Source organism: Gossypium raimondii, chromosome 5 (genome assembly GCF_025698545.1).
Source record: "Gossypium raimondii isolate GPD5lz chromosome 5, ASM2569854v1, whole genome shotgun sequence".
Lineage (NCBI taxonomy): Eukaryota > Viridiplantae > Streptophyta > Magnoliopsida > Malvales > Malvaceae > Gossypium > Gossypium raimondii.
This window is the reverse complement of record NC_068569.1, coordinates 11,632,054-11,648,242: the sequence shown is the minus strand read 5'-3', so window position 1 is coordinate 11,648,242 and position 16,189 is coordinate 11,632,054. Positions and strand designations below refer to the sequence as shown.

Here is a 16,189-nt window from a genome sequence, read left to right as displayed (position 1 = left end):
GTGGTTACTGCATCTTTGGCTTTTCAGTCCTCTTTTAACACACTATAATCTTTTATGACTTTCATCTACCAAACACTGAGAGAAAAATCCAAAAAGATAATCAACTTGACACCTTGATGATATTTTTCTTTTTCATAAATGCCTACCTCAAACTTTTAATGACATCCAATAATTTTAAGGTTTGAATTTTAATTTCTTTTAATGAATGCCATTTGTGCTGGCCAATCAAACCTTTGATGGTCCAGAGACAATGACCTGTCTACATTTTTGGAGTGTATTTCCTGACAATATTAAACTAAAGGGAAAAATGGAGAGTGAAGAGCAGTAAGTAAAGTGTAAAATGATGAATGCATACCCTCAAATATTGAATTTGGATCCAAATAATATAAAATGGGAGAGAATGAGTTAAAAGGATCATTCAAAATGGGAACATTTTTACAAAAGTGGAGGAGGCAAGTTGATTTGGATTTTAATTAATTCCATTAATGTTTTGGGTTAGATGAGGTGAGAGCTCACATAAGTACCATGTGACACTTGATTATTGGTAGTTATATATATGGTGAATAAGAAAGATAAAAAAACAATGTAGTAGTCTGCAATCATGCAAAGCAAAGGGCAGGAGATGCATGTGATGGATGGACCCATAACCACCTTCAATTTCCCATGCCTTAATTACAGGGGATGATTGATTTCTAAACATGGGAAAAATAACCCTCCATTTCCTCACTAAACCAATAAAACTTGGCCCATTTTAAGCAGAATATATTTATACCAGCCCTTCCCACTTCTAAGGTCACTTTCTCAAACCTTGAAATACATACATGTGTCGTATACAAATATCTTCAATTTATTTTAATTTTTTTAATGAATTTATATGCTTCTTTTAACTCAAATTTGAACATGATCGTATTACATTTTCTTCTGTGAAAAGGAAAAAAAATTACGTTCCTGAGTATAGTTGGCTGTTGAATTCTGCATTTAATTTGCTGTTCTGGATAGCATTTTTTGGTTATAATTTGGCAGTGTGGGCGATCATCAAGGAGCAATCAAATGAAACATGTAAAGGTGTTGAAGGGTGCATGGGCTGTCAACTTTGTTTCAGATTGCCTTTTGTGTCGGGGGAAAAAATGTACTACTTTAAACTGCAGAAAGAAATGCTACTAATTGAGATATTAGACTAAGAAATAAATGGTTGTGCTGGGTTCCCAACAAGTCAATTCAATTTATACCAACAAAAATAACTGCATTATCTATCAGTCAGCATGCCAGTGCCACCACGACGGAACCATACTGCCATAATGCTCTATAAGACAGCCCCAAAGCCATCCTTAACCAGCCAAACCACTGTCATGTTGGTTAAAGAAGAGGTTTTGATTTCTTCGGATTTCACCGTATGTAATTACAATATATAAAATTTTCTCAATTCTTTATTGACTATATTTTGTATTTATTTGATTTTATAATAATATATATTTATTATTTTGTAACTGTAGATGTACAATAACTTTAAAAAATATATATGGTGATTTCAGCCACCAGATAATCAGAGTCAGAATAAATATTTTTTGGATCTGACAAATTACGAAGTGAAGCCCAAATTAAGGAACCTGTAAATTTCATTATAACCAAAGCCCAATATTTTAAATTCGATTTGAGTTTTTTAAAATAAGTTTTCTTTGTCAAGTTCAATGGCTTCATAGAATCATACACTTTCGCTTTTGATTTGGCACCGAGTAAAACGTTTCTGCGTCGAATTGTAAATTGCAGTTTTGATTTTCTTTGTCCTAATCACCCTCTTTTGGTGTTTCCTAATGATTCTCAGGCAGCATGGAATTAAACCCAGATTATCACCCAATCCCCTCTTCATTCTCAACCAATCCTATCTCCATTTTAGCACAAATCCCATTGATGCCCAATCTCCATTCCCGTCATCAGAAACCCAATCCTTTGTTAAAACAATCTGTTCTCAAGTCTATGAATCGTATCAGCAACAAGCCTTCTCTAGATTTTCACCTCCAAGGCTCAACCTTAACATCAATCCTTATTCTTTGACCCATGAACAAGCCATTTCAATCGTTGCTTTTCTGGCAAATGAATCTGGTTCCATGGTTGCTCTAAGTTTCTTTTACTGGGCACTTGATATCTACATATTTAAACGTTTCATGAGGCTTTACATTGTAACTGCCACTTCTTTGATTAAAAACGGTAACTTTGATAGAGCCAATGAAGTAATGCAGTGTCTGGTAAGAAATTTTTCTGAAATCGGGAGGTTAAAGGAGGCTGTTGGGATGGTTTTTGAGATGCAAAATCATGGCTTGAAGCTAAATGCTGAAACCTTTAATTGTATCTTGGGGGTTGGTTTGGAAATGGGGTTGCTTGATTATTTGGAGAAAGTGTTTGATGAAATGTCTGAGAGAGGTGTGTGTGGGGATTTTTGTAGTTATAAATTGATGGTAGTTGGGTATTGTAGAATGGGGAGGGTTTCAGAGGTTGATAAGTGGTTGAAGGAAATGCTGGAAAGAGGGTTCATTGTTGATAATGCTACTTGCACATTGGTTATCAGTTTGTTCTGTGACAAGGGTTTTGCAAATCGAGCACTCTGGTACTTTGATAAGATGGTGAAGATGGGATTTAAGCCTAATCTGATTAACTATTCTTGTTTGATTAATGGGTTGTGTGAGAAGGGTAGTATAAAGCAAGCCTTTGGAAAATTGGAAGAAATGGTTAGGGAAGGATGGAAGCCTAATGTGTATGTACATACTGCTTTGATCGATGGGCTTTGCAAGAAAGGATGGACTGAGAAGGCTTTTAGGTTGTTCCTTAAGCTTGTTAGGAGTGATAAATACAAGCCAAATGTCCATACATATACTTCTATGATCTGTGGTTATTGCAGTGAGGAGAAGTTGAATCGGTCAGAGATGTTATTGAGCAGAATGAAAGAACAAGGTTTGGTTCCTAACACCAACACATATACCACTCTTATTAATGGCCATTGCAAAATGGGAAGTTTTGACCGAGCATATGAATTGATGCGTGTAATGGACAAAGAAGGTTTTACTCCGAATATATATACATATAATGCAATTATTTGTGGTCTCTGTAAAAGGGGAAGGGTTCAAGAGGCCTATGAACTGCTTAGAAATGGCCTTCTGCATGGATTGCAAGCTGATAGAGTTACATATACCATTCTCATTACTGAGCAGTGCAAGCAAGCTAATACTGAGCTAGCTATGGCCTTTTTTGGTAAGATGATTAAAGTTGGCCTCCTGCCTGATATGCATTCATATAACACATTGATTGCAGCATTCTGCAAGAAAAAGGAAATGAAAGAGAGTGAGAACCTTTTTGAGGAAGCTTTAAGGCTTGGATTGGTTCCAACCAAGGAAACTTACACATCCATGATAAGTGGGTACTGCCGAGCCGGAAACTTAAGCTTGGGGCTCAAGTTTTTCAACAAGATGAGTGACCACAGTTGTGTACCAGATAGCATCACATACGGAACATTGATCAGTGGACTTTGCAGAGAGTCTAGGTTGGAGGAGGCGTGCCAGTTATATGAGACTATGATGGATAAGGGGCTCTCTCCATGTGAAGTAACTCGGTTAACACTTGCTTACGAGTATTGCAAAAAAGATGATTCTGCCATTGCCATGGTTATGTTGGAAAGACTAGAGAAAAAACTTTGGATGCGCACGGTTAACACCTTGATCAGGAAGCTTTGTAGTGAGAAGAAAGTGGGCATAGCAGCATTATTCTTTCATAGATTATTGGATAAGGATCGCAATGTTGATCGTGTAACTTTGGCAGCATTCGTTACCGCATGTTATGAGACTGACAAGTTTGCTCTTGTCTCTGACCTGAATGAAAGGATCTCTAAAGGAATTGGTTAGCAACCTGGCTGTAGGGCAAATGGTCTATGTAATCAATCAAAAGCTTTTCTGCTGAAGCAGGTAACGTGTCAAGACATGAAGTTCCCTTTTCTGAATTTTTCAAAAAGAAGTCAATCTTTCGATCCCTTTTTCCTTGGTGGTTCGAGATTCTTCAGTTCCTTTCCCGTCCATTGGCATTTCTGCTGTCAACTGAAAATTCAAAGGACCTGCCTACTGGATAATTTAGTGCTCCTCATGTATTGAGGAATGCATTATTATAACTTTATTTTGTGAAAACAAAAATAAAAAGTTTGCATCGATCACATTGAATGGCAAAATGAATTTCCCTGTTTATCCTCTCAAGTCTTAGCGGATGCTGTTAGTAAGATGTTAGGATTCGAAGGCTTTGTTTCCAGGAAAGAAAGGGGCAAACCTTTGTTATTGTTACCATCCTAGGAACTAACTTTAGTTGTCCAATAATTAATTCCTAGCTCACTTACAATGCAAAACCTTTAAAGATACTCTAATTCTTATCATCATTTTAAAACTTTCTAACCTCTAAATCGTGTTCTTTTGTTGGTAGAAAAAAGAACATGACATTAAAAACTAGTAAATAGTGCGAAATACAACCATATCACTAGCATCATCTTGCAATAGTGGCAATAAAGAGTCTTGAGAAGAACCGCAAATACAACTAAAAACATTCAACTAGAGTCATTAAAACATAACATATCCGAAGAGGACAAAGTGTGAAAACAGTTTCTTTTTCTTTCTTTTAAACCTCTCAAATCCCAGTGATAAATGTTAAAACTGATTTGTCCTTGAATGATGTCAATGTTTCATCATAATTTTTTCCCCCTAAATGAATTGTCTTAGCAGCTCATATAGTCAAAGTCCAAAAGATCTTAGCTTTTTCTGATGTCATCGCTTTTGTTACAACTACTGATATTATTATATATATAGCAGCATTTGTTTTAGCCTCCTCAAAGGTCAGATGCATTGCATCTGTTAATTTAAGCAGCCAAGACCAAGATAAAAGGGTATTTATAGGAGCCCCGAAACACATAAATATAAAGGACCATTATAAAAAGCCCATGCTCCCTTTCTTTTGCAAAACCCCGTCATTATTCGGTACCAACAACTCCACTCTCTCATTGTTTGCTTTCAAGGTAAGACTTCTGCTTTAGTTTTGATCTCTCTTGACTTTATATTTCTGGGTTTTAGTTTATACGCTGTATCGTTTCCGTTAGTCTCTTTACCTACTCTTGAATATTTTAACTTGCTGCCGAGAAACAAAGGTGATGGGTTATTGTTTAGTTCAGATCTCTTTTGATGATAATGGGTTTCTATCATATCTCTATTCAATCTTTTGACAAATTCATATTGTTTGTTATTAATAATGGGATAAACAGTAGGAGAACTAGTTAATCTTTGGTGCATGTTGAGGAATTTAGACCATATGTGCTTTTTATCTAGTAAATTTTACTCCCTGTCTTACGAGTAAAAACGGTTTCTATTTTTAGGCTTGCTTTATTTGCTCGAACTGATATATATATATATATATATATATATAAATTTTCTTGATGCATCATATGTAAATTCAATTTATTGCCTTGAATGATGATGAACTTCATTTCATGGTAAATATTTTACTCTCCAGCTAATAGCTGAATGAGTCAAGTTTCCTTGATTATACAGAAACAGGATAGAGAGAATTCATTGAAAGAAATATATAAACAAGATTTATATGGGAAATTTAAGACAAAGGACCGCACTTATGTTTTGGGGTTGAGAAAGTCTTCTTGCTTATTATTTGAATCTTGAAGATTGCATGATTTTGTTGGACTTTGAGAAGTCACAAGTTTTTGAAATGATGCTTTTTTTTTCAGCGTACTTGTCAAATGGCTCGATCTGCACTGGATGAAATGTCAGATTCTGGGGCTTTTATGAGAACTGCCTCAACATTTCGTAACTTCATCTCTCGAGACCCTAGTTCTCAGTTTCCACCTGAGTCAGGAAGGTATCATTTGTATGTATCTTATGCTTGCCCTTGGGCTTCCAGGTGTCTTGCATACTTGAAGGTCAAAGGACTTGACAAGGCCATTGGTTTTACGGTGGGTGAATCATGCCATGTATTTTAAGCTCTTGTAGTTTGATTAAATCTGTCATAAAGCTAATGATCTTTTGTTGTTCAATTGTTCACCAGTCAGTCAAACCCATATGGGAAAGGACAAAGGAAACTGATGAGCACATGGGATGGGTTTTTCCCACTTCTGATACAGAAGAGCCAGGTGCTGCACCCAACCCCTTTAACGGAGCAAAGAGCATAAGGGAACTATACGAGCTTGCAAGTACGAACTATACTGGGAAGTACACAGTCCCTGTAAGTTCATAAAGTATTAAAAGCACCTCCCAGCTCTCATTCTGTTTTTCCGTTACATTTCCATGTTCAAGTTCTTTCAATTTATTTTGTGCTTTCTGTTATATTATAGGTCCTATGGGACAAGAAGTTCAAGACTATTGTTAGTAACGAGAGTGCTGAGATAATCCGCATGCTTAATACCGAATTCAACGATATAGCTGAGAATCCTGCTGTGGACCTATATCCTCCACATTTGAGAGCCGAAATTGACAAGACGAATGAGTGGATATACAGCGGAATCAATAACGGTGTTTACAAATGTGGGTTTGCTAGAAAACAAGAGCCTTATGATGAGGTATTTTCATGTGGTTGTTATCTTCGGTTCAATGTGAGACTTGTCGGTCTTTACATTCTTGAAAGAGTTATATTCTTCTCTAAAGCATGTATTGTCATTGGACCATCAGGCTGTAAAACAACTATATGACGCTTTGGACCAATGTGAGGAGATTCTTTCCAAGCAGCGGTACCTTTGTGGAAACATTCTAACCGAGGCAGATATTCGACTGTTTGTAACCCTCATAAGATTCGATGAGGTATTTCATTTTGCCCGTACAGCTTTCTAATATTATGTATTTGAGATAAACTAAAAACACCTTCAATGGTGACCATTAACGTTCATTGCTTGAGACTCAGACAGAGGCAAAGGAAAAAAGCTTTGATTTTCTTTTTGAAAAAAAGATGGAAAACCTTGACATCTTTGCAATAAAATCGTTTCATGCCCATTGATGACGAGTTTGTTTTCATAACAGGTCTATGTCGTACATTTCAAGTGCAACAAAAAGCTTCTACGGGAGTACCCGAATTTGTACAACTATACCAAGGACATTTACCAAATTCCAGGCATGAGCAGCACGGTGAATGTGCAACACATCAAGCGCCACTACTATGGTAGCCACCCTTCTATAAATCCATTCGGGATAATCCCTGTTGGCCCAAATAGTGACTATTCTTCTCCTCATGACCGAGCACGGTTTACTGCTTAGGAAGTATGTATCCCATAGTAGAAGCTCTTGTTTATTTTGTTCAATGATGCACCGATGCTCGCTGTTGCGGTCGACAACTCCCCTTGCATTTAAGATGAATTAATTCTGGAAAAGACGATTATATGTTATACTCTCGTAGATCAAAGTTTTTAGTTTTTACATTGTGGCAGGTTGTTTTTAGTTACCAATAAATACCTGGAAGGGGAACGATGGTCGCTTCAGTATTTTCTTTGATAATCAGCTTAATATGCATACAAGCAGTATATGGAATTATATATATTTGTATCTAATCAAAGTTTTACAGTGTCATTGGTGATTAAAACTAATGAAATATTCATCTTAGTTATGGACATCTGAAGTTTTCCAGTTCTGGGTGGTTCGAGCTTAGAGGAACAGAAAATTCTTGGTGGTCTATAGAGAGAGAGAGAGAGAGAGGCGTATATATATGAAATGCAAATGAAAAATAATAAAAGATAAAACTTTATTAGCTATCCAGAAGTGATGAAATGTAATCTAAATTCAATATTTGAAATGATATAAACGCCATTCAGAAGTAATCACACTGTTAATAATCTATGTGTATAAACCATAAAATTCTGATGTTATTTACCAACAAATACAAACTTTGTATCACTCTTCTCCTCAAAAGAGGTCAAAATGGTAATTTCCTAAGGGAAAAGAATCTCAGGATCGTTCAATCTGGTTGATGAGAAGAAATGCAGACTGAGAGAGAAAGCTGGGCCTGCTGGCACTGGGACCGCTTCAGCCGGGTTCCGCCGCTGCCGCACAGTGTCCTAACCGCCTCCGATTCTTCGGGGCACACAAACGAGACCAAGCACTCCGCTAGGGCTCGGTTCAAGTGCCGACAGGCCGCGTCCCGCGTCGCACCAGGTCCGAAACGTTGGTGGCACTCGCTTAGCGCCCTCTGGAGATTCTCGCACCCGGTTCGATCGCGGCCGGCTTCTTCCATGTTTATTGTATGCGACCGCGTCACGCTTCGATCAAAAAGATCCAAATCATTGAAAAAAAGAGGAAGAAAAGGTATCACTTATCACAAGATTGTTTATGATGATGATGATGATATATCAAAAGCTAAGGGCGTGTGCCACGTAGTAACTAGTACTAAAAGTTTTTATTATATAAAGGAAAAGGTTTTAAACTTTTTAAAATAAAATAAAATAAAAATGATTTATTAATTAAAAAAAAAAAACAAAACAAGGTCGAAGAATTATGCGAATTTAATCCAATCCAAAAGAAAGATTAAAAGAAGAAGAAATGAGGAGCAAAAGACTTGACCAAAAAGGCCTCAAAGTGAGTGGTGTCACAAAATGAGCGATGGGTGAATTGTGGTGGGAATCCATATGTTTCATTGGGTACATGGATTCAATAATTGCAATGTTGAACTTTTCTCCATGGACCCTTTCACTTCCTCCATTTCTAATCAATGATGCAAAATAAAAAATAATCATATACTACAAGTCATGAACGAACTGTACCTGAAATATGTCCTCTCCCCCCACAAACTTTTCTATTCTATTGCTGCATTATATTCCACTTTAAATCTTGGCAATTTGATTTCTATAAAACTTTAGGATAAAATTTGATAATTCCTTAGTTTTGCCAATTATGCGGTGACATTCTGCAAATTTAATTTATGTCCATTCAAGCTTAATTAATTTGTACTCCTGAGTAAGTGTATGATGCTAGTAATGGAAAATCTCTTTTAGATAAAACCCATTAAATGAGAGAGAAAAAAAAGTAAAAGTGATAAAAACAATAATAATAAATTGGGGATGTTGAGGGCTTCTTCAACCACCAAATTTGACCCCATATGCCCCCACACTACATCTATTTTCTATCTTATATTATATGATAACGACCCAACCTTTAAATCATAACCTCAAATATATTTTAATTATCTCTATCCCAATAACCAAAAGCAAAAAAATCAAAGATGATAATAAGGGAAATTCAAGAAAAAAGATTATTACTACTAAAATCCTAAATCTGAAAATGAATGAATAGGTGGGATTTAGAATTATTTCGGAGAAGAATTTGTGCTGCTTTTGGGGAGCAAATATGGATGGCCCCTATTTTTTTCTCCATTATTCTAAAAATATCAATGTCTAAGAAAAAAAAAGAGAAAAGAGTTATTTTACTCTTTGCCCCATTTCTTCCTCCATTATATATTTTCTCTTTATCATGCTTGCACTTTCTTTTCCACCATTCAATGAAATGAAGACTGAATAAATGAAAGAAAGAAAGAAAGGTATTTTCTTTTCTTTTTCTCCCAATTTTATTTATATTTTCCACATTAAAAATCTCATCATTGGAATAGTTCCTAGATAAGTCTATATTCCGTAATGCAATATGTAATATCTCTATTTATTAATTTAAAATTTTGCTATTGACAACAACAAGAAGAAAAAATATATATTTGCTTGGCCACAACACTATAGCAAGTAGCAGCTAGCAGATATTTGGGGCCTTTTCTCTTTCTCTCTCTTATTAGAGCCATCTTTCTTTCCTTTACTAAGAAAAAAGCTTCAATCTTTCTAAATTCAGTGCTTCTCTTTTCTTTTTTCTTTTCGTGGAGATACAAATAGAATAACACAGTCACAGTGAGTGTCACTAAAGCATGGAAATCTCCAAAGGGCTTGACTTGGAGTCCTCTATACCAGCTCCATCATTGTTTATAGGTGAGTTTTAGCTTACTATATGCTTAGGATTCTCGATAAAGGTTATATCTTTTGCTGGGTTTGCATCTAAATTTGTCCAAATATTTTATCTCTTCTTTTGAGTTTTTAATTATTTTTTTAATAATTTCCGGGGATTTAATATGTTGAATTGTTGCCTTTTAGCTTTCTGGGTTTTCATTAGTCCATTATTGCTCAACTCCTAAAATAGCCATATCCGAAAGGTTCAAAATTTTGCTTCACTTCTTTTCAACATCCTCCAATAAAAAGGGTATCTATTTTGGCTATTGTTTATCTCTCTGCTGATATCAAACCTGTTATCCCCATTGGTCATATTTTCTCTCACACTCTTACATGCCTCTTCCAGCTTGGAGAGGATGATATCATCATTCCATCTGGATTAGCTTTCAGTTTTGAAAACACTCTTGGAAGGATTTTCCTCCTTCTATGGCCACTGGACATTGAATGTAATGATGTCCTGTTTTTGTTTCTATTTATTTATTTATTTGTGTAAATTATTGATTATAGGGTAGTTATCTGTTCTATCGAATCTATCCATATTTAATAAGTTAGCTAGGATTAACATTTCATAGATTTGTATTGTATTAGTATTCTCTCTCTGTAAGGGGTTAGAGTTCACAGCTCTTGAATCTTATTTCTCTCTTATTTTTTTCATTTGATCTTTTGCCATTTGCAGTTGTTCTGGTTTGCCATTTAACTACAATTGTTTATCTACTTAATAACTATCAATTTTTCCACTTTTGGTATTATCAGTAGAATTGCATGTAATCGAATAACTAAGTTTGGTTTGCTTTATATTAGTAAGATATGTTCTGAGTTTTGAGACAAATTGAATTATATGGTTTAAGAGAGCTGAACGATGGAGCGGACCAGATTGGATTTAAGATTTCATAACTCTGGATCAACAGAATCAGAGGAATCCGCTTTAGATTTGGAAAGGAATTGCTGCAACCATGTTAATATGCCTTCATCAAGTCCTTCACCTATTCAACCCTTTGCATCCGGCACTCAGCATCCCGAGAGCAATGCTGCCTACTTCTCATGGCCTACTTCAAGTCGATTAATTGATGCGGCAGAAGATAGAGCAAACTATTTTGGGAACCTACAGAAAGGTGTGTTGCCAGAAACTCTTGGACGGTTACCATCAGGGCAGCAAGCAACCACCTTACTTGAGTTGATGACCATTAGAGCATTTCACAGTAAAAAGCTGCGCAGGTTTAGTCTTGGCACAGCAATTGGGTTCCGTATTCGACGGGGTGTTTTGACAGATATACCAGCTATTCTTGTCTTTGTTGCTCGTAAAGTTCACAGGCAATGGCTTAGCCAGTTTCAATGCTTACCTGCTGCTCTTGAGGTAAGTTTATGCCCTTCGCTTCACTTATTTTTCAAACACTTTTTGGCTTCACTTATCAATAGCTGCTAATGTGGTGGTACAATATCTGCGGGAAATTCACTATTTCATGTCAGATTTGATTTATTTAAAGTTGTGAATTGTTGATAGTTTTGAAAGTTTCTAAACAGCATAGATCTGATCAAGAAATTTCAAATGTATGACTAACCTTTCTTGAATAGACTTATCTGTTGCATGGAAAGTTAAAATGTTTGTTTAAAATATTGTGTCAGGGGCCAGGAGGTGTGTGGTGTGATGTAGATGTGGTGGAGTTTTCTTATTATGGTGCACCTGCTGCAACTCCAAAAGAGCAATTATATACTGAGCTTGTAGATGGCTTTAGGGGAAGTGATCCAGTCATTGGTTCTGGTTCACAGGTAATTGTTCTTATTATGTATGTACAACTTGGTGATTTGATGGGCACTCAAAGACATTCAGTGCTTAAATATATAGATTTATTAAATGAAGAAAAGGTATTTATGATTTTATTGTATCTTAATGTCTTCAAGTATGTGGTTAACATTGTTTCCTTGTGGGATGAACAATTGCAAGCATTTTATTCGTTTATGGTTTCTTGATCACAACATTTTTTTTACCATTCCTAAGTATCTGATAGCATATTACTGCTAATGTTTGTAAATATGAAGTATTGAGTTTATCATCTTCAGAATAGTAATTTTGTTGCAGTAACTTTTTTTTTTCTCTGGGACAAAACTTTAGAGTCCTGGTGGTGCTCGTACTAACCAAGCCACCATGATCCTTAAAATTTCTAATTCACACGCTTTCTTCTTATGCTTGCATTATTCTTACATATATGCTGATGTTAATGTTGAAAACTCACAATCTTATACGTATTGCTCTTGGCTCTTATCATACTGGTCATTGAATTGTAAAAACTAAATCCTTCTCAACTATCCATAACAATGTAAAGAATAATGAGAGTAGATAAAGTTTTGGTATTCTTTTGACCATAGTATGAACAATATTGTGAGAAATTCTGCAAAAAGTGGTCTCGAGAATAAGTTTAAGGAGCTATTCTGTTGGAATACCATGAAGAGTGGCATGGTAGAACTTTCCTCGTAGTCTTTTTCTGAATTTCTGCCCTGTATTGTATCATCCATATTACCTGCATCGTCATTTTGGTAATAACTATACATTGGCAAAGAGTCCTTTTCTGACATGTTGAATCTTTTCAACCACTTGATGGAAATTTTTCTAATGCCATGCAATCTCATATTCTAGTCCCTAGCATATTTGCTTGCTGTCCGAATATTGTTATGGGGAAAGACTCGTTCTTAAATAGTCACTTCCTCTTTTGTTGCCTTAAAAAATTCTAATAGCCATTTGAATGATTCTCTATGACTATCCGATGCTTTAATTCATTTCGCTTTACATCTTGCTGCACAGTTGAAGTTGTCAGCTTGATAATGAATATGGCAGTATGTAAAAGGTTAACTGTGGGTTTTTTGACAACATTTTGCTAGAAACTTGATTTCAGAGTTACCTGTTTTCTACTGCAAATATTAATGAAGTGTTGAAGGTGGTATGCTTTGTTAATGATTTATTTATGCTACAACTGTCACTGAATCAATCATCTATCTCTCCGTCTTAGATGTGGAGACATTTCGACAACTTCAAGCTTGAGTTCTCATTCTAGATTTGCTTGGTATCTTTTTGCTGGCATCATGTGTACAGTTCCTTTTCGAACTCCATCCCAAATCCTTTAGATGAAAAAATGGCTTTTTCCCTCTCATACTCTGCCCTGGACTTCTTGAGAAATGTTGATATAACTCTTTACTTGTCTTGCACTCAGTTCCTCCTTGCACATGTAGGTTGCCAGCCAAGAGACATATGGAACACTGGGTGCTATTGTGAGGAGCCGAACAGGAAATCGGCAGGTAGGTTTTCTTACAAATCGGCATGTTGCAGTTGACTTGGACTACCCAAATCAGAAGATGTTTCATCCTTTACCGCCCAACCTTGGGCCTGGAGTTTACCTTGGTGCCGTAGAGCGGGCAACCTCATTTATCACCGATGACCTTTGGTATGGAATCTTTGCTGGTATAAATCCAGGTAATGCAGTTCTAATTTTATTTTTCTGCCGTTAATCATTGCGTTAGAAAATTTAAGCAAAAATAAATGATAGAAATTGAACTCGTATCAGGATGCTACGATCAATTTCATCAAAGATTTATCAGGTTTCATAATCCTGAAGGATGCTATGTTTAACTTTACATTGGTACTAATGCATTTTTCATTGCGTCCTGACTCCCTTACATGCCCATTACGGTTTGGTCCTCCTGCAGAAACATTTGTGCGGGCAGATGGGGCTTTTATTCCGTTTGCTGATGATTTCAATATGAACAATGTAACTACAACTATAAAAGGCATAGGTCAGATCTGTGATGTCCATATCATAGACTTGCAATCTCCAATCAGCAGTCTCATTGGGAGGCAAGTCGTCAAAGTGGGAAGAAGCTCCGGCTTGACCATTGGGACAATAATGGCATATGCTTTAGAGTACAATGATGAGAAAGGGATCTGTTTTTTTACTGATTTCCTTGTAGTTGGCGAGAACCAGCAGACTTTTGACCTTGAAGGAGACAGTGGAAGCCTCATACTATTAAAGGGTCAGAATGGGGAGAAGCCACAGCCTGTTGGGATCATTTGGGGTGGGACTGCTAACAGGGGTCGGTTGAAACTCAAAGTTGGCCAACCCCCAGAAAATTGGACTAGCGGAGTTGATCTTGGACGTCTTCTAGACCTCCTTGAACTTGATCTCATCACAACCAATGAGGGGCTTCAAGGTATGTATTCTCAAAACAATCGTGCTGCAAACTATAGTTCCTGCCAAGCAAATTACATGTTGAAATGGGAGTTCCATTTCCAATGGCTGTAAAGGTTAAAAAGTATATAGACTCCAACATTCACTGAATGATAATGAAAATATTAATCAAGCGGTATTTTAGTGTGAAAGGTTTATTTCACTTTTGAGTACTGGTGTTATATCCCTTACTTTTCCTTCATATCATTTATTATTTAGGGACTTTAGATATGCGGTAATTTAGGTAGAATGTCTCACTATCAAGCAAAATGAAGTGTAAATAGAAAAAGATAAGAAGTGGGGAAAAGGTCTCTTGTACCTTTATGGTTAATATTTTTTGCATCTGGTCTTGAACTGCGGCATTGACGCTATCTATTTGTCTTCATTACTGACACAGCTGCAGTGCAAGATCAAAGAAATGCTTCCGCAGCTGGGATGGATTCTACGGTTGGGGAGTCTTCTCCTCTGGTCCGGGTTCCATCCAAGGATAGGATTGAAGAAAACTTGGAGCCAATTAATTTAAATATCCAGCAAGTTCTGACTGAAGACAAGTCCTGGCAAGGGCTTGTGCTACCAATCATGTGTACCGAACATAGAGCTGAAGATAGGGTTGAAGCAGGCTCTAATGTGGAACATCAATTTATCCCTAGTTCCAACGGAAGGTCTCCCGTTAATAACCAACAGGGAAATGGAAATGTGGAATCTAGAAATCTTTCAGCATTAAGGAATGGATCAGATGAGGAGATTTATGTCTCACTGCAGTTAGGAGAGCCGGAACCAAAACGAAGAAAATATTCTGTAGCATCAAAGACTTGAAGTGAGAATAATGGAGTAGAGGCAATTTGCTTGGAGATATATCATCCTATCAAAATCAGGTCACACAATTATTTCTGTTGCTTAAAATTTGTGTGCTTTCCTGATTATTATATGTATGAAAGAAAACTGTAAGTATCGGACCGCATGAAGGAGTTCGAGGTTACCTGGGGGAATTATGTCATTTTCCCCCTAACACCATGCTAGGTTTACATGTATGCATTATACGGTCTTAGTGGGAAAAAAGAAATAATGGTTAGGCGGTAGTAGCACCTTGGCTATATTTTTCTTTGATTCATGTTACTGTGTCGAATTGGTGTACCATAAAGCACTCCGAAAGTGGGAGTATGGACAGCTATCAAGAATGAAAAACATGGAAACAATATGTTTTTGATGAATCTACAACTTGGTGATAGCACTTGGGTTCCCCATTCCTCTTTGTTATGATAAAATTTAGTCAGGGTATTTTCAGGTATGGTCTTGTCTGAATGCATTCATAAATTTTTGGTATTATTTAGGTTCGTTCTAGTTCGTAGCTGTTCCTCCTAACAATGTTGTCTCCAAAGTTCGAATCTATGCCTTACTATTGCATCAAACCACTTATTACAAAGGTTGAATTCAGGGTTACAAAGATCAAGATTCTCTTTTCTTCCTTGCCTGAACTAATAAAAACCATTGCAGTAACTGGGGTTCACATTACTTCTATAATAGAATTGCTCAAAATTCTGATGCATGGTTTACAAGATGGTTTATACATTATTTGGAAAATCAAGGTTCATAAAGAAATCATTAAGATACATCATTCGAAAAGTCTGGATTCGGAACCAGTAAGCATTTTTTTATCCTTCTAAGTTGTGATTTTCTAAAATAAAAAGAAGCTTTTAATTATATTTAGCTTTAAGAAATGTTTATGTCAATGCTTATCTCTTCTAATCATATGCATATTAAAGTAATAATGACGACAAAGAAAAACAATAAATTTAAATTTCCTTAAAGAAGAAAAATCTTCAAAACTAATTTTAGTTTCATAGTATATGTCTAGACATGTAATATATAGTTACGATGATTTCAGAAGCTTTTCCAAACCTTCATGTCTTGTGAGAAAAGAAATTATTATTTGGAAAACAATAATTACTATCATCAATAATCTTGGAAATGACATTCTCAAGTT

At 36.1% G+C, this 16,189-nt stretch overlaps 4 protein-coding genes and 1 long non-coding RNA gene across 7 annotated transcripts; 3 read left to right on the top strand and 2 right to left on the bottom strand.

Moving 5' to 3' along the window:
* The first annotated feature begins 1,588 nt into the window (after positions 1-1,588).
* LOC105768970 (pentatricopeptide repeat-containing protein At4g19890) lies at positions 1,589-4,232 on the top strand. The gene has a single exon (XM_012589280.2). It carries the CDS (start codon positions 1,812-1,814, stop codon positions 3,888-3,890), a length of 2,079 nt encoding a protein of 692 aa, XP_012444734.1. The 5' UTR covers positions 1,589-1,811; the 3' UTR covers positions 3,891-4,232.
* A 639-nt stretch (positions 4,233-4,871) lies between these two features.
* LOC105768971 (uncharacterized) lies at positions 4,872-7,626 on the top strand. Of its 2 annotated transcripts, none has more exons than XM_012589281.2 (6): positions 4,872-5,038; positions 5,759-5,983; positions 6,076-6,252; positions 6,362-6,586; positions 6,696-6,824; positions 7,041-7,626. In XM_012589281.2, the coding sequence occupies exons 1-6, from the start codon at positions 4,964-4,966 to the stop codon at positions 7,272-7,274; spliced, it is 1,065 nt and encodes a 354-aa protein (XP_012444735.1). In that variant the 5' UTR covers positions 4,872-4,963; the 3' UTR covers positions 7,275-7,626. The 2 variants fall into 2 exon arrangements, with proteins under 2 accessions (XP_012444735.1, XP_012444737.1); XM_012589283.2 differs by lacking the exon at positions 4,872-5,038 and adding an exon at positions 5,090-5,167.
* Positions 7,627-7,773: 147 nt separating this feature from the next.
* On the bottom strand, positions 7,774-8,419 carry LOC105768973 (hypothetical protein). Its single transcript, XM_012589286.2, has one exon. The coding sequence runs from the start codon at positions 8,242-8,244 to the stop codon at positions 7,969-7,971; it is 276 nt and encodes a 91-aa protein (XP_012444740.1). The 5' UTR covers positions 8,245-8,419; the 3' UTR covers positions 7,774-7,968.
* A 1,311-nt stretch (positions 8,420-9,730) lies between these two features.
* LOC105769357 (protein NARROW LEAF 1) lies at positions 9,731-15,449 on the top strand. Of its 2 annotated transcripts, none has more exons than XM_012589938.2 (6): positions 9,731-9,973; positions 10,900-11,345; positions 11,615-11,758; positions 13,214-13,454; positions 13,688-14,188; positions 14,603-15,449. In XM_012589938.2, the coding sequence occupies exons 1-6, from the start codon at positions 9,913-9,915 to the stop codon at positions 15,019-15,021; spliced, it is 1,812 nt and encodes a 603-aa protein (XP_012445392.1). In that variant the 5' UTR covers positions 9,731-9,912; the 3' UTR covers positions 15,022-15,449. The 2 variants fall into 2 exon arrangements, with proteins under 2 accessions (XP_012445392.1, XP_012445395.1); XM_012589941.2 differs by having other exon boundaries at positions 10,840-11,345.
* On the bottom strand, positions 13,976-14,674 carry LOC128041244 (uncharacterized). The gene is made up of 2 exons (XR_008195965.1): positions 14,525-14,674; positions 13,976-14,228 (listed from the first exon to the last, which is right to left on the bottom strand). It is a non-coding gene; the product is annotated as an uncharacterized LOC128041244 (long non-coding RNA).
* Positions 15,450-16,189: the final 740 nt, after the last annotated feature.

Excerpts from the sequence above, each read along its gene's own strand:
- LOC105768971 (XM_012589281.2), top strand. The coding sequence starts at position 4,964 with ATGCTCCCTTTCTTTTGCAAAACCCCGTCATTATTCGGTACCAACAAC. Across the intron at positions 5,984-6,075 it reads ACAAGGCCATTGGTTTTACG|TCAGTCAAACCCATATGGGA; the intron begins GTGGGTGAATCA and ends ATTGTTCACCAG. Across the intron at positions 6,825-7,040 it reads CCCTCATAAGATTCGATGAG|GTCTATGTCGTACATTTCAA; the intron begins GTATTTCATTTT and ends TTTTCATAACAG.
- LOC105768970 (XM_012589280.2), top strand. The coding sequence starts at position 1,812 with ATGATTCTCAGGCAGCATGGAATTAAACCCAGATTATCACCCAATCCC.
- LOC105769357 (XM_012589938.2), top strand. The coding sequence starts at position 9,913 with ATGGAAATCTCCAAAGGGCTTGACTTGGAGTCCTCTATACCAGCTCCA. Across the intron at positions 11,346-11,614 it reads GCTTACCTGCTGCTCTTGAG|GGGCCAGGAGGTGTGTGGTG; the intron begins GTAAGTTTATGC and ends ATATTGTGTCAG. Across the intron at positions 13,455-13,687 it reads CTTTGCTGGTATAAATCCAG|AAACATTTGTGCGGGCAGAT; the intron begins GTAATGCAGTTC and ends GTCCTCCTGCAG.
- LOC105768973 (XM_012589286.2), bottom strand. The coding sequence starts at position 8,244 with ATGGAAGAAGCCGGCCGCGATCGAACCGGGTGCGAGAATCTCCAGAGG.